This window comes from Cryptotermes secundus, unplaced genomic scaffold (genome assembly GCF_002891405.2).
Source record: "Cryptotermes secundus unplaced genomic scaffold, Csec_1.0 scaffold831, whole genome shotgun sequence".
Lineage (NCBI taxonomy): Eukaryota > Metazoa > Arthropoda > Insecta > Blattodea > Kalotermitidae > Cryptotermes > Cryptotermes secundus.
Genome location: NW_019744130.1, coordinates 265,956 through 287,283, shown reverse-complemented (window position 1 = coordinate 287,283; position 21,328 = coordinate 265,956). Strand labels below are relative to the sequence as shown.

General features: G+C 42.3%; 1 protein-coding gene across 1 annotated transcript in view; it reads right to left on the bottom strand.

Annotated features, from left to right (window-relative positions):
* LOC111874543 (semaphorin-1A) overlaps window positions 1–21,328 on the bottom strand; it is a gene marked incomplete at its 3' end in the record, with an annotated part of 988,862 nt that overhangs the window by 937,710 nt on the left and 29,824 nt on the right. Inside the window, exon 2 of the mRNA XM_023870125.2 lies at window positions 9,130–9,462. Coding sequence (XP_023725893.2) covers window positions 9,130–9,268 — 139 coding nt within the window. The remainder of the gene's footprint in view (window positions 1–9,129; window positions 9,463–21,328) is intronic.

Here is a 21,328-nt window from a genome sequence, read left to right as displayed (position 1 = left end):
ATTATAAATTTCGTTTAAAAAATAAAATTCCAATCAGCATAAAACATAAAATTTATAATTCTTCTAATTATTGTTCTGGCGTAATGGAGTACGCTGGTCAGTATGGGGCTTCCTCAGGTGTCGGCATTATTCTGTTTAATTTCTCAGTATTACTAAAAGCAAGTTTGCGACGTATTATTACGTTTCAAAATTCAAATTCCCTTAAAATCAAAATTTTAAATTTTAAATTGAAGTTATTCTGTTACTTTCGTTGTACCGTAAATTGACGCATGTTCTATAGCGTGGGAACTTCCCGGGAGTCGGCGTTGTTCTTTTTAATTCCTTAATGTACCTATAATACTGTGCGACTGGGAAGACCAAGGCGTAGGTGGGTGGACAACATTAAAATGGATCTCAGAGAGATAGGATGGGATGGTATGGATTGATTGTTCTGGCTCAGTACAGGGACAAGTGGAGGGCTCTTGTGAACACGGTGATGAACCTTCGGGTTCCATACGATGCTGGGAAATTCTTGAATAGCTGCATATTTGGCGGCTCCTCAAGAAGGGCCCAGCTCCATGAGTAAGTAAGTATCTAGGACCGCACCATAGCTCAAGCGGATAGTCGCTGGCTTCCCAGCGCAGCGGCCCGGGTTCGATCCCGGGTCTGGTCAAGTGGGATTTGTGGTGGACAAAGTGGCGCTGGGGCGGGTTTTCTCCGAGTACTTCGGTTTCCCCTGCCAATCTTCATTCCACCAAATTCTCCATCATCATAATCACCTGGGGCAGGTACAATAGGCCAATCGGTGGCCGCCGTGCCGAGTGGACCCAACTGGACTCCACCCCCTACTATGCGAATTTAAAAAAAAAAAGTAAGTATCTGTAATATTGTGCGGTGATCTTCCACGTGATGATATATTCTTCTATTTCTTCATAACATAACTATTTAGCGTGTTATGTTGTATGCTATCTGGAACTGCCTCGTCTTCCTGTTGCCGTTCCCTCTGTAACTACACCCACAGACCTGTATTCGTCACGCACCGGATTCGAGTCTCGACCAAATTATCTACTGCCTTCCGTAAATCTTCTCGAACTGTCCAAACGATCATCGGGATATGACTTTGAACAGGTCACAAGCGCATCCTTTCCATTTTCTCACTCACCTGTAGGCAGCATCTTCTCAGTCGGCATTACATCACACACAGCAGAACGCTCTGTCCGAGTTGCCAGTTAACCGAATCACCGCAACCAAGGAACGCGTCTGCTAACAAACATCACCGTTGAACATTGTCAGAGAAAATTCTCGAAAATGTTAATTTTTTCATATTTCACTTGTTTTCAATTTTTTTAGTCTTTATTATCATAATTGCCGATCACAGTGTCCCCTCGGTCTAAGGCATGTACTGTCATGGCCCGCTCGAACACTGGGATCGTAGGTTCGAATCCCACTCACGGCACGGTTGTCTGTCTGCTTTATTCTGTTTGTGTTGTAGCGGCCTTGCGACGGGCTGAACACTCATCCAAGAAGTCCTACCGACTGAAGTGAGACGAAACGCTTCACGGATGCTCTATGCTCCAAGTGGGAACAACAGGAACAAAGAAAGAAGAAAAAGAAGACAATTATTATAATAGCACAGTATACTACAATAGGGCTACAATAGCGGTTTGTCGTGGACAAGAATGTAATCCAATAATCCGAATCTTCGATTATTTTAACGACCTTTGTCATTTTTTATTGCTAGTGGGATGGGACTAAGTCCCCTGTACTGCGTCCACTTCTGGCCTATTGTACCAGCCCCAGATGATAGGTAAGGGTGATTGTGAAGCAATTGGTGGAATGAAGATTGGCAGGGGAAACCGAAGTACTCGGAGAAAACCTGCCCCAGCGCCACTTTGTCCACCACAAATCCCACTTGACCAGACCCGGGATCGAACCCGGGCCGCTGCGCTGGGAAGCCAGCGACTATCCGCTTGAGCTATGGCGCCGCCAACCTTTGTCATTAATTAATTCGGAAAACTGGCGTTCTGCTAAATACTACACGAATCTGTTTATTACAAATTCCCGTAAAATGTTTTCTATCTGGCTAATTTCATATAAACTTGAGCGCCATTGTTATCCTGCCTGTACTAAACATCCCAGAGCATAATTGTTTCAAACAAGCTGGGTTCGTGCCAGTATTCGTGTCGACATGGCGCCGAAGCCAGAAGTCAACGTATCCTGTTAATACATAGGTATACACAAACTGCACCAAACGGAGCCACGTTAGGACCGGGAGTGAGTGACCTCCCCGATAAACAACGGAGGTCGTTAAGTTCAGTCTAGAGCGTAATACGCACAAAGAAGATTATACGTATTTTTAAAGAAGGTAAGGTAATATTGTCCTTGTGCTTAACTAATTTAGAACAACGACATGAAGGCGTATGGGGGAGTGGATGTATAGATCCACATATTCTTGACCTCGGCACTAGTTGGAGGTGGTCAGCTTTACGCCCCGGCCGTTTTACCCTCGGAGAAAGAGCCGCCGGTACCTATTGTATAGGAGGCTGGGTGGGCCCCGGAGCCGATCTGGACGACATGAAGAGAAAATTCTTGATCCTGCCGGGACTCGAACTCCAACCTCTCGGTCGTCCAGCCCGTAGCCAGTCGCTATACCGACTGAGCTAAATATAAATGCAAAACAAATTTTTTATTCTTGAGTTGAGTACCTCACAGTATTATCTTCTGCGATATAATGCCGTATAGTCTGGTGAAAATGGTTGACTTTCACCGGACCACACGGCGTTAGATCGCAGAAGACACAACTCTTCAAATGTTTCATTAGTTAGCAGACTGGCATAGCACCGCTTTTATAGTCTATGCAAGCGAACCGGAGACAGAAAAACTACAATAAAACCAAATAAATAAGCGTACGCACATGCTTGGGATATTTAACGCTTGATCAGCACATGTCTGGAAATTCTTCACGCAGAAATCAAACGAATGACAATGTAGGTCCACACTACCGAAACGGTAAGCAAATTAGGCCTAACTTTCGCCTCTGAACCACTGCGACGCGCTACTCAATACAGCCCATTACGATAAGGATTTAAATGTGGTCTAACCCTGACGACAAACTCAATTACGTCTACGTTTGGTTCTGCTGTCGGCCTCAAGCATCTACAATCGGTATCATCAGCAGGGTGACCACTAAAACTTGCTGTCACGTGCAACAGTAAGATTGAACCAGGAACCAATTCCGGACGGTGTCACTATGTACACTATATAGCGTCGAATTGGGGAGGAATAATGAAGCACGAATTGGAAATGATCTGAAGTGTCCGTGGCCTATTCGAGTTACCATTATACCCGCATTTTCCAGGAATGACTGAGGAAAACTACGAAAAGAACTGTCAAGATAGCCGGTGTCCCGGAGGAGATTCGAACCAAGCATCTTTCGAATACAAGTCTACAGCGTTACTACTAGGCCATCCCGTCCGGTGAACAGAGTTCGATTAGTTCAGGCCAAACGAAACGTAAATCATTCAAGAGTTTCAATATGTAATAAGTGTTACGATCCACAGTATTGCGTAAAGTAATTTATAGGCCTAAGCGAAAACCGATTAATGTGTCAAATTTAATTTATATAACTATTGCAAATCCTAAGAGCTGGGGCAGATCGTCGGTATGACGATGGGCTACGGGCTGGACGGCTGGTGTTCGGTTCCCGGAAGAGGCAAGAGATATTTCTCTACTCCACAGCGTTCAGACCGGCTCTGAGGCCCAGCCTTCTATCCCCGGGAGTAAAGGGGAAGGGGTGTGAAGATGACCACTGACCTCCATCTAGTGCTCAAGTGGTGAAGCTATACCTCCACTCTACCATACGTCTGCATGGCGTGTTGCTTAATCAATTAAGCGTGGGGACAACTTTACTCTTATTGAAAATCCTTTCATGTGCACTCTTTGGCTTGGTCCGACAGTTCCGAAAAAAAAATTAACAAAATAACGAGAAGAAAAGAGGAAGCAAGGGACAAAAAAAAAAGACACGCGAAATTGGCTTTGGTAGCTTGCCTGAAATAAATGGGCATCGAAAAGAATTCTATGTCGGCCTCAACTGGATGTGTAACAATCCCGTTGCTGCCCAACGTCGGGCTGAGTCACCCGAGACAAGACAGGCCGTAGAACCGAAAATCGACCTAACAAGTTAATGACTTCACCCTCCACATTAACATGTGTAGTTATGGTTAGTTGTAGTATAGGCGAAAACATACGCCATTACAGATCTCTCAGTTCGGATGGAAACGCGAGCAGTGTTAACTCCATCACAATGTATCACATACAGGACTTCAACAGCATTACGCAGTCTGACGGCACAACTCGACTGCACCAATAATTCAAATTGCCATTAGCTCCTAGATCCACCGTTATCTAACATCTAACACCGAACGAGACCTCACAGCGCGTCACAGCACTCCCTAATTTACTTGTATTTGCGCAACTTGCATTTCTTTCTGTCTTGTGTAAAATCGTAAGACAAAAACAAAACAGAGTTTACTTCTTAAATCATTCAAACGACGTTCTCAATTACATAGATACACAGTGCTGAATGGGAGCATGGCTGTGAAGATGAATTGGGTAGGATGTCGCAGAAAACGGTCGGTGTCCAGCTTAGGATAATGCCCTAGAATTTGCCTCAAAGGACTGAGGAAGCAACTAAATTTGTAAGGCAGGAAGCCCGATCTCCGACACAATATTCTAACCGGGGACTTCTGAAACAAGATACAGGACAACTAATTTCTCGGCCGTCTGTTTGTACCCCAGCATAAAGCTCTTTGAAATTTCAACGGGAAAACCTGCTAACTCCGATCTTAGCTCTGGATTTCACAGATAAACCCTCCACTTTACATATTACAGTCCTTGAGGGACAGTGTGAAATCATTTTATCGCTGAATGAACTTCAAAAATTCCTGGCAGGACAACAGCTCGATGTAACAAGCGGTGCCGACACCTAGAGACAGCTATTTCAGCAAACATCGAGCTGCAATAACGACTGAAGCAGAGGAACCGTTTGAAGCTATCGCCTTCTGGTCCTGTCCGTAATTACTAATTCGAACTGCTACATAAAGACAGAGCGTCATGCTTTATTTAGCCTTCTGTATATGAGCATGCGGATAAAGGCTTTCTTCTTTTAATCAACAAATGAACTCTTAGGATAGCATTACCCAAACGTTCATATTGCTAATGAAACTGTCATTCATAAAATGTTCTTTAACGAAAACATTTAGTGCTTAATTTCTGCTAAATTATAAATGCAACAAGAAAATAATAAAGACAATTCTGTGCAGTATGCAAGGCGGACCATTAAGGATTTGACATTTTTTTATATAGTACGGTCTATAACTCATAACAGTCATAACGTAGAGGAGAAAACTTTAAAGCATTTCCCATAAATGGTATCCATGCCTTACCGTGAACGAATGTACTCGTAACAGACGTGTTCCTCCACACTTGTGTGCATGCCTATGTATAATATGAAAGCGCTGACAAACGATGGAGCAATAGACTATACAGGCAACAGAGGAGGAATTTCGGTCGAACGTGTCGCCGACTGACGCCACAGACAGCCTTCAAGCGGGCATCTTCAGAACACTTGCATTTCTCCGTGAGAAACTATACATTTCAACAGCTTGTTTTGGTGACGTAAGTGTAAGAGCAATCACGCATTGCCATGTTCCATTTATTTTTTTTTATTTCGCGGATTGGAACGCTACTCTGCAAATAACAATAATAATAAATAATACATAATTATATGTGATACATATTACATAAATTAATAAACAGGGCCGAAAGATCTAAGCTGCGTTTCATCTCTGACCTCTAGAACTGTGAGACAGCAGGTTCGAATTCCGATCAATGCATGCTGTACTGCCGTTTTTTGTAGGCCTATTGTGTAGGGACAAACGCTGCGAGGGACAAATCTATCGTCCAGGGAGTCCTACTAAAAGTGTATGGATACAGCACTTTAAAATTTAAAGTGAACTAGGCCAGATGGCCCATCTGTTATAGCTGAAGAAGAATGTGGGTTTCTTGGTTTGTTGATCAGTAGTGGGTGCGATCAAGGCAGACCGAGGACGAACAGAAGTCGAATCAAAGATAATCCGACACCCTTGAGATCAGACCGGAGGCGAACAAGAGAATATTCCGAACCACGGGCAGTCAACATATTATGGTATCAAAACACCTAAAGAAGCTATCGTGTTGTTGGTTACACAGTTTTAAAGTACTCATACATGGAGCTCAAAGAGATTATACATGGAAACAAATTCAGAGGATGTTATTTGAAGTACGTATCACTTGTGTACCACAAAACTAAACTCGTGGCGGACCGCGGAGTGCTGAACTTCAGAGATTCAATCTGTATACTATCTCTGTTCCAAACATGCCAACTACCTGCAGACCTATTCAAATTTCCCTCAACAATATGCGAGGTTTTCTAGGCGGCAAGTAACATAAATGCCCGTTGCCGGGTGAAATGTAGTTTAACAACACCGCAGTTGTTATCCTAGCATTTTCAGGATTCAACTATTTCACCATGAACTGTCCTGAAGTTTCCTGGAACAAACATCCATGCTATGAAATGTAATGGCACTATTTAACAGGGAAACGTGAACTTGTGACAATGAGAACTGACACTATAGTTCTCTCTGTAACTTGCCTTTATACAGTCATGTAAATGCTTGCTCTATCCATTTCAACGTCAAAGTCTCTAGGATAGAAACGTTGCATTTTTCAACATATGAATTAATTTACGAATCAAATTAGGTATATTAATTGTAATTCTTCTATGCGTCGGTCCAATCGACAGAGTGCATAGATTGTCGACATTCTTTACAAACTAAATAGGAATTCGTCATGTAGGCATGTTTGTCCGTCTGTCTCTGACTAAGTTTTAGGGCCTAAATCACTATGAGAGAATCTGAAAGTTGTGCCATTCAAATTTCGGCCATATGGATCCATAGTAAAGCCTAGTTTACGTAAGACCATAAATTGACTTTTGTTGAATTCCATATAAGAGACTTCCAATAAAGTTGTTACGCAATTCCTATTTTCAGTCATTGTGTTTCACAGGAAAACTTTCCTATTTATCCAATAAATCCTTACGCAGATCGTGTTTCAATTTGATATGGGAGACTACAGCAGACCTATCTTTCTGTGAGGTTATCCGACCTATGGTCAGTTCAAAATATTTCCATCTGACCCTGTGTAAATCCCCAAGCAAGACTGTTCCTGGGTCGAGCATTTAAAGCGGTGAAGAAGGGAGCGGAGTGATGTGAAGGGAGAGGGGTGAATCGTTACTGCCTAAAACTGCGACTCCGCTGTTATAACTACACTGTTTGCATCCAGAATGGGTCTATTAACTTACAGGGATCTAAAACTAAATGAGAGAAAATATATGTGTATTATCATCCTCTTTTTGGCCACAATATCTACAGTCTACTGGCTCTTTGATGCAGAATACTTCGTTTCCTAAGTGGATACTAAATGTCTGTACACCTCGTTTTATTTTAATAATGGGCGAGGGGAAAAAAATCACAGTCTATCATAGGACTTCACGAACTACAATCTAACGCACATGCGCCAACCTAGACAGTGCGTATCCATGTCTTTCAGCCCCATAACTGAGGTTACTATAGCAACGAGTTGTTGAGCGTCAATATAGTACATGCAGATAAGTTACGTGGTAGATCAAGCAAGCATTGTTTGTTTTCTGTGTATCGTGTATATTCTGTGAGTGCTGATAACGTCTGAAAAACAGATCACGCCAATCTTACGTACCTTATACTACAACGGCAACTTAGTCACTTGAACGGTCGTAAGTTTGACCACTGCAATGTTTAAGCCTCTTATAAGCTTCTCATTTGAGCTACTAGTCCTCGTTATACAGCACCGGCACGGACCGCACAGAAAACCTCCCTTCCATTAGAAGTTTCTCAGTTGAACTACCAGTCCTCGTTATATAGCCCCGGCACGGACCGCACAGAAAACACCTCTTCCATTATTTCGAGCTCTCCCGTTGCCAGGGAAACGTGTCCACAGAGCTGTTCCCTAGCAACAGCTGTTGTCCTGTCGCCTGTTCAAACAGCTGTTACTTGGCAATGAGGCTACATGTCACAATGTTCTATAGCTGAACGTTTCATATCAAAGTAAAGAGGCATGCGGAAGTGGCTGGTGATTATAAATAATGAGTTAAGAAGGAGGGAGTAGGACTTATCCACATTACCATGGTAATCACTTCGACAGGATGAATAAAATCACTAAGTTCTGAGGCATACACCCAGGGACGTTCCGGACAATTCGTTTTATTGGGTCCTGCACATGAATTCACACCTCGATCATGATAATTAATCTAGATCATATTTATAAATCAGTTCCTAACTTACAATGAGCAGACTGCGTCTCCGCTACTATGAGCAATCGATTGAAGCTGTTCAAGGAAATAATCGCTGCTTATTCGGAGAATAATATAAAATGCATAAATAAATATTGCTTTTTCGTGTTAAAAACAACTGGTACCCACTGTAGCCATTGTACGCGAAAGAGTTAATATATATCGCCTAATTAATGTTGAAATTAAGATGAGTTACATTTATTGTGGAATCGTAAAGGCCGGTCGGTATATGGTCGTAAAAAAGTGGTACGGTCTTGTGTAAAACTGACGTCTTCACGACAGTAAGGCTCATATTGTGGCTTCTGGGTTATGACATTGTGTTCTGGGTGGGCACCAATGCTTGAGACTACCTTGAAGATGAGGGCGGTAGGTTCCTCCAAGACGCTGGTACCCACTCACCAGAAGACATCACGGCGTCAAAACCAGAATACCACAATATGAATATTATCATCTTTAATCTATGACAAAATATGCGGCCACAGGGAGCCTATGCATCAAATTAAGAAAATTAGGTAATATGCAGGAGTTCAATGTTTAAAAATTCCCGTTCATTCTGGTGAAGTTCTTAAATAATGGTTACAATGCTAGAAGAAAGAACGACCGCTGTCTGCAGTTGAGATTCCCTGAAGTGAAGATAACATCAAAGCACACACCTCGCCAGAATTCACAGCTGTAACGTAAACCAAATCGTCAGAATGATACTGCACTGGTTCGACTGTACTCACCTAATTGGACGTACATCTTGGGGCGAATATTCTCTTGCCAAGCCACATTTGATGACGTGACCACAATTCCGAACTCCGCAAGCCACAGTGCTACGATGACCAGCATGGCAAGAGGGCAGCCCGCACCGAAGACCAGCATTTTTCACTCCAAAAATTCGAGATTTACACACACACTAACACACGGCATAACAGCGTTTCTCTTTCTGTATTTTGTACTAGCACAACACTGCAGGAAGATCCAAGCGTCGAGGGCGAAGCGACTCTGGGAAGTGGCGATCGACGCGTCCCGACGAATCGCGCCGTCTCCCCTTCAACAACACGCGCGCCACCGAACTGCAACGGGGAAAAACACAAACAGTATGAAATAAGGGCTGTATACCCCTCAGCGAGCTCGATCACTAAATGAACAGAAACAACACCATAACAGAACGAAATGCGATAATGGCTTTCTTTACAATATATGTTTCTTAGTTTATTTTGCTATTTTCTCTCAAATGTATAAGACAACAGCGTCGAACTGGAGGATAACTGTGAATGATGAAGAGGGAAAATGAGGAAAAGGCGGTGCTGGGTTATTGCAAGGTGGGCTAGCACAGTACTTCCTTGGTTTTACACGATACAATCCCACATTACCTTATTACAAATATTACGGTCCTCAGAGATGACGTCGTGCAGTTTGTTCCGTAAGTGCCAAAGTTTCGTAGGAACGTACTGGTTCCATCTTCAGAGTACCAGTACCCTGGAGATACCTTCTATCAGACTACACAATGTCACATCTCACAAGGCCGTGAGGGCCTTAGGCCTCACGTCTGTAAGATGACTTTACAGCAAGCACGTAACAGATGTTAGCTAAATTTTATCACTAAATATAGCAATGTTGCTCTAGAAAACTGCATTGTTACTACAGCTGAAACAGTCTAGGACTTCAATAATACACTGCAAAATGGATTAAATGAAGCTTTATCGCTGCAGTAGGAACAATTACATCAGTGAAGATTAATTAAAGAGAAGATTTAGGCATTCAAAGGAAATAAAGGGAAGAATAAAATATGAATGCAAGAGACGCACAGTACAATGAATCAGAGTCCGTACTGGCTGCGCACGTGACAGATCACACCCTCACACCACTGAAGGCAAATATTTACGGGCATACTAAAATGATAAATACACATCTGTGTGCTTGTGTACAGGCCTACAGATCAACATACTCGTATAAGGTACGTACGGCATGTAGCACGCATAGGGAGACGAGAAACGTACACAAAATTTTGTTCGGCAAACTCAGAAGAAAGATACATAGAATTACTGGGTTTTTGGACTTTTTCCATCGTCCGGAATTCTAGGTAATAGAGGACACGACGTTTCGGAAACTTGATCTCTTTTCGTCTTCAGGTGAGAAAGGAAGACACCTACTCAGTTGGGCCCCTTACAAAGAGATAATCTCAATCACTGGACAACTCCTGTCAGACTTACCGTTTCCGAAACGTCGTGTTTTCTATTACCTAGAATTCCGGACGATGGAAAAAGTTAAAAAACCCAGTAATTCTGTGTGTCATCCACCTTCGTCAGAACCCTTTAGAATATATCAGGCGGAAGATACCTAGGCGTACAAGAGATGATACTAGGAACAAATCTTAAAGAAACAGGGGACAGACTAGATTCAATTCGCTCAGGTTGGGGTTCAGTGCCCGACGTTTATAAGCACGGTAATGAACCACCGGGTTCAATAAAAGGTAGGGATATTTTTGAGAAGCTGAGAGACTCTCAGCTTCTCAATAAGGGCTCTATTTCACGGCGTTGTTTCACACACACATAAGCATTATTTGTACTTTTCATATAGGCTATTTATGCTCTTTTGACAAATGTGATTTTTCCATTTGAGTTACAAGCCCACACCCTGTAATTTCTTTGGTTAGAGAATCCTAGTAAATCAGTAAGGGTAAAAATATGGTTCGGTTTATCCTCGATAGGAATACTGTAATTGTTTCGGTCTGCCACCAATTAATAATGACTTTGAGGTTCAATCAGTTTCGGCCTAAAAGATACGTCGGTCGGCTTCCTTGGCGACAAGACGTCCTGTCTCTACCGCCGCAAACATTAGCGTTGAATGTCATCTTCTCGCCCTCCGGCGTGGGCTTAGATACAGCACGATCCCTACATTGTATCCACAACTGTATCCTAGAGATGATTCAACAAAACGTTGGCATTGCCCTATAATATGAGATTGCTCTAATCGAAAATGTCACTCCCATTAAGACAGATAATAAACTAAAGAAATAAAGAGACAGACTGGAAACTGCGAACATAGTTCAAGGCATAAAAATTATCAATTAAACTCGTGGCAACGCGATGGATTTGAAGTTCTCGCAGCGATGGTTACGGGGAGTTCTATCTTCTGGGATACAACGCCGTATAGCCCGTTGAAAGTAAACAGACGTTTCGGAGAAAATGTCGCCTTCAGCTTCATGGTTGAAGTACAATATAATCCAAGCAAGAAACTAGCATGAAGCATGCAGGCTGATATCTCAGCAGACATAGCTCTTGAGGCAACGTGTTCATAGAATGCAAGAAATACATCATCCATAAAATTACACATACACACATACACAGGGATATGCTTCCAGAGGAAGAATAGATACAGGAAACTTAGGAGCAGATGGAAAGGCCAGTTTAACTTCTGGGCTACGTAACGGGGTCAAAGCATTCAATTCTTATGGAGGAGGTATGAAGTTTATGCATAAAATTGATGAAAACCCTCATAATGTAAGTAAAATTTCACACATCAAGCTGTAACGGTTCATGACATGTAATCACGAAATTAGCGGAGTGAGACGGGAGCCAGAAGTTAAGATTCTGCAAATATATAAAATCACACACATACAAAGTGATGCCACTATTCTTATTTCTCACGGAATTTCAAGTCGAATAGTGAAAATTCTGCTTCGTATTCGGGAAGTACCTAATTCGAATCCTGGTCCGGGGATAATAAAATTCTTATTCGTTTTCTCTATTCCCTCTAAGCAAATTCTTGGATAGTAATATAAAAATGGTCATGACTGCTTCTTTCTACATAATATTCCCATCATATAGGGCCTGTATCTCTCATTCGGCACTATACGTTACCCAGTTGAAAAGTACTATAATACGAACCACAAATTAATCAATCGAATTTCTCACACTACAAAACACCAATCCCAGACTATAATTTACGGACTGTTTTGTATGAGTCTGAAACTTGGTCTCTCGCATAAAGGGAAAGCATAGACGGAGAGAGACTTAAGATACGATGCTCGGTATATCTGGACCAAACAAGAGGATGCAGAAACTAGGGTACCACTTCCTGTCCTGTTCATTTTATCTCGATTATTTGTACTGTAGTTTCTACCGTCGTTGGCACACTGTGGGCCTCACACTACAACTACATTATAAACTTTAAATGTCATCTCTCTGTTTCATTCTGCAAAGAGTTTCATTTCTTTCCACACACGTTCTTATTTTTATCTACAGCCAATTCCCCGACATAAGAAATTAAGCAGCTTAAGAAATACATATAACTTGTATTTTAAACTCTGATGCAGTGAACAGACGCTATACAACGAATACAGTAAAGATTATTTAGACTAAATCAAATGTGCCGGTTACGGTAGCCCAGCGGTCTAAGGTGTGCACTGTCCTCCCTCGCTCGGAAGCCAGGACCGTGGGTTCGAATTCCACACAAGGCATGGAAAAAACCTGTTTGTGTGTGTGTGTGTGTGTGTGTGTGTGTGAGCGCGCGCGTTTTTCTACGTTTGTGTACAAGTAGCGGCCTTGCGACGAGCTGATCACCCGCCCAAGGAGTCCTACCGAATGTCTAAGCTCTAGTAAACAGAAATGAAACGGATAGTTTCATGGAGGTAGGCCAAGGCCCAAACTGGGGCTGTAGCGCCAAAAGAAAAGAAGAAACTGAAGTCGAAACTGGACTGCAGTGTGTTTAGTCGAATGCAGCCGCCCCTGCTCCCTCTGACGTACATTCATTTCAACACATGACACTTCTTAAGATCTATTTGATTTATTTTCTATTTTTAAAATGTCAGAATTTCTCCAGTACTAAACATAAACGTGAATTTTAAGTTGTCGAACTCAACAACCGGAAAGGACATGGACAAAAGCAGTGTTACGAACACCTTTAACACCATGCTCACATGTAATATAAGCAAAACTGCACTCTTTTCGGGCTTCCTTAAAGAAAACGTATGATGTATTCGCAGATGATACGTCCCTAGGCTGTGAATGTAAAACACTCTTTACTACAACAGACACTGACGCACATCTGCCGCATACTTCCAGCACTATTCGTTACTTGGGGCCGTAACTCAAATCCATATCTCCATATCTTAAATCTAACGAATATGATGAATTATATGACTATGAGGGCCCCCCCCCAATCTTCTACGGGTATATCTCCCTCGCGTCTCCCCTTCCCCCACACACACACTTGACGTGGCCCAGCGCCACAGTAGCTAAACCTTTACAGTGTTTTACAAATGGCTTCCCTTGTGAAAGGAAGGGAAGCTTGTTAACACAACATCTCAATTACAGAATTGGAAGTTACTCCATGAAGCAGAGTAATTCGTCAGAAGTTGATCGTCGCTAAGCCGGTCAAGATTTTGCCACACATTCCGAAGTACATTAGGTCTACCGTGGTCATAATAATTTTCATAACTGCCTCCCATGGGCTCCAGGTTCCTCAAGTGGTCCCCTCCCGGTCCAGGACCAGAAGGAATGACGACGCCATTTGGGAGACGCGGACGTCTTGGCCTGGAAGTGGCACCTGTAATCATATGGCTTAACACAGGGTCCGGTGCTGGACTTTTGTGAACGTGACAATGAACCTTGAGGTTCAGTAGAAAGCGGGATATTTCTTCTCGAGTTGGTTATTTAACGACGCTTTTAGTATTGAGCTCATTGGAGCGTTGAAGGAGGTTCCTTGATTAGCTATCCGACTATTAGCATTCCATGAAAAACTCGCTGTATGGAATTATTTTCAATAATCAGTCAAAGTCCTATTCATGCTACATGCTCCACCTATGTCATCTTGCTTTATTTGACCGATTAAGATTACAAATTATGGTCTTCGATATGCTAAGTCACTTAGAAATTGGATTTTCTGCTTTTGGTACAAAATGGAGTCAGATCAACAGTGCAGAAGATAGAGTTCGTTAGTGACGGAATGTCTTACATTAGTACGAGGCTGCTGGTGACACAATGTTTTCTGAAAAAAAATGCGACATGGCACAAAATATGTCTATTCGCTCAACAAAGCAACACCCCAAAAATACGTATTTTTGTTCTGTGAATTTATCTCAAAATAATATCTGTGCATAAAAATCCGTCACGATCAACACCTCCAGCATATTTTCGAACTAGATGCCGACGTGTAAGAAGAAAATTTGAACTGTGGTATCCTCCAGTCACTCGTACAATACAATTATTGACCTTTCGGACATTATCAATCCTCCCGTCCTTCATTTTAAAACAACTTTTCGGAGACTGGACATTGTCTCCTTCCTCAGGTAAAAAGACTACTGAGTTTGCCCCAACCGATGGAGTTGATCCCTATCTCCGAACACCAGACTCAACACAAGACAAGATACGTATATACGTGTAAACCAAACACAACCTAAACCTACAGTGAGAGTTAAGACAAACATTACAGAACTCCACATACATCAGGCCTCGCACTTATGACAATTCATACTCTAACGGACAGAATCCATAAAATCAGAGCATTATCAAAACAGAAGCCAACATGAAAGAGTCATATTATAAAATATATTATTATTAATTAATTATAGGACATAATCTATCGGCAATTAAAATCACAGATAAGGCAGAGATAAATATAAATATAGATGGAAAAATTACAGAAGATTACAATTCAAGCAGACGAAGATTTCTAAATACCAAATGAGTCCTAAGACAAAATTAACCACTACATAAATGAGGTATCTGTATAGAAACTAACATGATGTAATCTAAAGTATAAGAAGTTGTAATTTTCTGACTTCCGCTTCAATGATGGGAGTCCAAATGGGACAGATGTCCAAGCTGTGTTGACTGATTGGATGAGCTGCCAGAGACATGTGGGAGGGTTCCTCGTATTTTCTGTAGGTGGTGTTCAGTTCTATCTCCAAACCTTCGATTCTTTGTGGCCTTCCTCGTATGCATGTTCTGCTAATTGTATTAATTGTATTGATATACCATTGTCACAAACTTTTAGATCTGTGGTTTCCTGTGGTATGAGGCCGTATAGTCTTCTAGGTGGCTACCAATGTTTCGGAGAAACCTGCTATCTCCTTCTTCGAGGTAGAAGATGAAGGTAGCAGGGTCCTCAAAAACTTACTACCACTAAGGAACACTGAGTCATGCCCCAAAAGACTAATATCCAAATACAGCTTGGTTACCATTTTTTTCCCTTGGCACTAGAGCCCCAGTGGGCCTAGGCCTACCTCCATGAACTTCTCCGTTCACTTCGGTATTCCTAGATCTTACACATTCAGTAGCACTCCTTGGGCGGGTGATCAGCTCGTCGCAAGGCTTCTACCTGTACACAAACACAGAAAAACGCACACAAACATCCATGCCGTGAGTGGGATTCGAACCCACGATCCCGGTTTCCAAGCGAGGGAAGACAGTACATGCCTTAGACCGCTCGGCTACCGTGACCGGCCTGGTTACCATTGGATTCCAGAAATTTCGCTCCATACAATTAGGTAGCTTAATTCTGAGTTTCAGAATGGATAAAGCAGCTGCAATTCTGAAAATTACCGAAGTTCCGAATTAAATTACTATTCAGAAAGGTTATCATCTCTTGACCTAGATGCAAGGAAAGGCAGAATTGATCTCGGAAACTTCAAAAGAGACATTACCTGAAGAGCAATGTAAGTTTCTTTGTTGTTCCGAATAGATTAAACATTCAAGCTGTCCCACTTCCTCACAATGTAATGGATCCCGTAACACCAAAGCTTCATTATGGTTCAGCTAATCTCCAATGTTTCTCGTGATTAAAGAGAGCTCACTGTGACTAACAAAAAAAGATGTTCCAAGGCAACTTCAACATATTCGCGGCTACAGTCCACATCAGGTTGCTCCCTGTGGATGCGCCATTGCGCACTGACAGGAGACCCATTGAACATAGCTTAACGTTAACGGACCCATTCCATGTGCAATGGCTGAACAGCGGCTTCGTATCGGATACAGCCAGATGACGGGAGAAACAACATTTAAAAGTGTAGCCCTCGTAAAATTTGAGAGCCGAGATAGCGCAGTCAGTATAGTAGATGGTGATGGGCTGGACGTCCAAGGGGTTGGAATTCGAGTCCCGGTAGACGCAAGATTTTCCTCCTCCTCACGTCGCTGCATCGTCCAGACTATAAGAACCACCCAGCCTCCAATCTGATAGATATCGGGGCATGAAGCTGACCACTCACCTTCAACTAGTGCCGACGCCAAAAATACGTGGATGTATACATCCACTCCCCCATTCGTTTTTATGGCGTAGTTTAATTACTTAAGCACAGGGACACCTTTACCTTTTTACCTTTACTCCTTAAAACTTACAGATACGGGATTTTGTATTTCTATTCTCTATTAAATTACTGGGCCCTCTCATACCGGGGTCATATTTACACATAAAGATGCTAATGAAAGCTGTTTTACAACTTGTAGTGACCAAATGTGAGTACCTATAAAGTATACGAACAGGCTGCTCCTGATAGCTTATGAGAGTTTTTGCGTTCACACTAAGAAGAGGAACAAGAGCTAATACAATTCTTTCCATAGGCCAACAGCCTAGCAGCCAAATACGCCCCAAAACCTGTTACTGCACAAGTATACCATAATGCCGGTAGCATTTGTGTACTTCAAGGGGTAGACGAGCAAACGAATGCCAGATAATTGATGCACCAGACAGCTTAGACAGACAAGTACATAAGACAAAGTAGGCAGACATGACAAGGAAGAGACACAAGTAAAAAAGGCAAAGTTTCCCTTGTATTTAATTTCATCAGCACCACGCCCTGAAGACGTGTGAGGGAATGCATTCTTGACCTGGGTATTAGGAGGTGAGTGGTCAGTCAGGTCGGTCGGGTAAATTACGCTGGCCTTCGCCAGCAATGCCATTCTTGGTGTAAGGCCCCGCGAGACCCATTACCATATACTCTTAATAGTGAGAGGAATGCTTCACGCCCCGGCCACTTTACTCCCGGTACCCATTGGATAGGAGGCTGGGTTTACCCCAGAGATGTTCTGGACATTGTGGAGAAGAGAAAAATCTCTTGCCGCTGCCGGGAATTGAACTGCGGACGTCCAGCCTGTTGATATACCGACTGAGCTATCCCGGCTCATAGACACGTAAGTAGGTACACAGAATCACAGGGCGGATGGACGGGGAGACGGTACGACAGAAAGACAAATAGAGACAAATACGCAGGTAGGTAGACGGACAGACAGTAGCTAGACAGAAAAGTAAAGAGATAGGTAGGCAGGAAAGGACATTTTCTCTGCCCAGTACCACTTCCTGTAAGACAGGTCACTTGAGTTCTCTAGTTCTGACGTTACTGCAGCCATCACGGTGGACGAACAAAGCCGACGTGTCAGGAGCCATGGGAAGTTCCATTCATTTGGAAACTAGGATGTAATGGAAGTCTTCCGTTCGTCTATAATGTGCTGAATACACTGAAAGAACGTAAGTACAAAGGAACAGAATTGGGCGATAATATCGACCATTGCACTGTGAACACGCATGTTATATAAAATTCAAATTTCAATTACTCAGTGTTTTATCCCACTCAGAGGTAATCTATTTATGGATCTCATGTTTTTATTACTGAGTCTTCCTTGCAATGACTTTCATAAGTCAGGCAGTTGCGATTCGAGCGTTTCCTGCGTTCAAATAAAGATAAGCCCTAAAGACGACGTCGAAAATAGTAAAAAATAAAATAAAAAAGCTGCCTCTGTTTTTAATCTGGCGATACCTATCGCGACACTGGAGCTAAGCATGTGATATTTTATGTGGACATGCATGGTACATAAACAAGCCTCAACACCGAAGAGTAATATTGTTTGGGATGTGACGCCGTATAGTCGGGACTACACGGAAGAAAAAATGCCATAAGATAAAGTTCTTAATAGTCGCCGCTGTGAGAACCTCAAATCTAACATCACTAAACAATGTATATGAATACTGTAGGTAATTTTTTAATGCTAGTGGGGTGGAACTATTTTTTATTGCTAGTGGGGTGGCACTAAGTACTCTGTACTGCTGCCACTTCTGGGCTATTGTACCAGCCCCAGATGATAGGTGAGGGTGATTGTGGAGCAATTGGTGGAATGAAGATTGGCAGGGGAAACCGAAGTACTCGGAGAAAACATGCCACAGGGCCACTTTGTCCTATACAAATCCCACTTGACCAGACCCGGGATCGAACCCGGGCCGCCGCGGTGGGAAGCCAACAACTGACCGCTTGAGCTATGGCGCGGCCCTATACTGTAGGTAAGTCAACAATTACAAACACGGTGACGATATGGACGTTTAAAAAAAAAGACAATCTGCGTTTATGCAATAAGTCAGCCACAAAAACGCAGTTCAATAAAAAATATCTGCAGGATTACAAATCTATGCAATAGCAGATGATTATACACTAACTATACATTTTTCTATGGAAATGGAAGTACCGCATCACCAACTGGGCTGCATATTTTCGTACATAAGAAAATAAGAAAAATCTATCAAAAGCGCAGTAAAGGTAATGTAACCGTCCCACTGCTACGCAACTTATTTGAATGTAATCAACTTTATTAATTTGAAAGCTTAATTGTTCAAAATGAAATGCAGTGTACAAGGGTAGTGAGACATAGGTCAATTCTTGTATGTAAGAGTAAGCGTCTTCCCATGCTTACAACAAGAAACAGGAAGACACCCGTCAAAGGTTTATTAGAGGAAAGTTACGTTAAAGAATAGCTAAAGAATTCTTTGTGAATTCAATACTTGGCAGTTTGTGCATGCCATAACTTAAAAACAGTGAAGTTTTTAGGGCCCAAGCGACGCTTAAGCATTTGTCAAATTCTGACAGAAATACGTTGGAGTCAAAAATCCTTAAACCCTTGTAAGCTTTAAACGGAGTGGAGGAATATCTACTTAAGATAATCCCATTTTTCAAATATAACCAATCACTAAAATATAAGGGTGTGACAGGGCAGAGACGCTGAGGAAACAAGGACTTGAAGGTCCGAGTAGAAATCAGTTGTCGAAGTCAGTCACACACCGGGCTCCGAAGCATTCAGACGTAAAAAGTCACACACCGGGACTCGTAAGAACTAGACGTGAGAAGTCACACACAGGATCTCGTAGAAACAAGACATAAAAGTTACTGATTTGAAGTTGTATCAAGAAGTGGCTAAACAAGTGTTCAATAATATAATTCGTCTAAACTTGATATGTGCTTTTGTAGTTTGTGTTCACTTATTGCTTCTCAGAGTTGTGGCCCATTCAAGGCTCTGAGGTAAAGACACCCTCAGCTCTACCGAACCAACAAACCTCACCTCCTTATAAATTAAATAACCCTGAGATAAAATTTAGAACAAGAAAGAAGTACCTACAAGTGCGACCAACGTGTGTGGGAGAGAGAAGATAATAATTGAGTTTAACAAACGGTAAGGTGAGAGAAGGACTGTTAAAAAGCTGACTTCAAGAAGAAGAGAAAATGAGGTAAAGGGGCGGTAATAGTAACAGGATGTGGAGGCCAACAGGGTTGCCAGGCGTCGAGGCTCACACATTACCTAGATAATCATCGGTGAGAAAGATTCCTGGTACTCATTTCTGTTAGAGGCTATGTCGACCCAGGGCCATAGTACGGCTGGAAGGATTAAGCAAATCGAAAGAAATCCGCCTTATCGGGCTAGAACCCGTGACCTCCCGGCTTGTAGCATAGTGCCTCGACCAACTACGCTACAGTGTGCATGTAGTAACATTTCTAATTGGTTTAAGCTTCCTGATGAAAAGACACATGACCAGATTGCTCGCGTCTTAGTAGACGAAAGGACGACATTCAAGTACTGAAGTTCGATCTTTCTGAGGAGCTGCAGTGACATTGACCACCATTAGAATATCTGCAGGTTACAAAAGTTAAACAAAAACTGTCAGTAAATAAGCAAGGAGCGTAATTTGATATGGATAGGTTAGAAAGGTTCAGGATATGGAGCACGCATGAAAGAGATGCAAATTCATACGAGTTTTATTTTCCCCCCCAATGGCTCTTCCAGGCCATTCAGGGCCCAGGCCTCTTGTTCAGTTCCGTAATCTTTTTTACAGACAGCATGGCTCCTTCGACGATTGCTCAGGACGCCGCAAAACCACTACCTACACATAGGATAACACAAACACAGAATAAACTGATATGCACACAAAACATCCATGCCCTATGTGGGATTCAAACCCACGATCCCGGGACCCGAGCGCGCGAAGACAGTTCATACCTAAGACCGCGCGGTTACTCTGACTGGCCATAACAAAATCTTAGTGGCAAACTCGAAAGGAAAGCGACTATATGGAATGCCTGAACAAAGAAGACAGAATAACAGTAAAATGTACCTAAAAAAAGGTCTGGGAATGTGAACTGGATTCGTCTAACTCAAGAGAGAGTCTAGTGGCAGGAAATTTGCGAACATAGAAATCATCTTCGACGTCCATAAATGACAACGAATTTCATAACTATACAGGCGACAATAAGCTAGTCAAGGACTCTATTCCGTGAAGCAGTTACTGGGTAGATACAATGTCAATCATATGAACAAGGCTCATAGCCAACTCCCGAAGCTCGTATATATAAAGTATACAGAAGACAACATACTATATTCGGCATATATGCGGTATAATGTCATACATTATACTTCAGAGTAGTTTTCAGTTACTTCCAGGTAAGTGTTGCAGTATTTTAGTTTTTAAACTCAGAATTGTAAGCACAGACTCAAACACGATGTACTTGGTAGGCGAGAAATTTGCTTAATAGCTTTACGCCGTTCAAGAATACTTTTACAAATCGTCCTAAACTTGTAGCTCTCTATATTGCAAAAAGCATATCATTGCGAACTTGTTTGGTGTATTTCCTTTCTTCAACTGTCTTCCGTCCCATAAAATTGGAGTCAATATGAAACATATTAA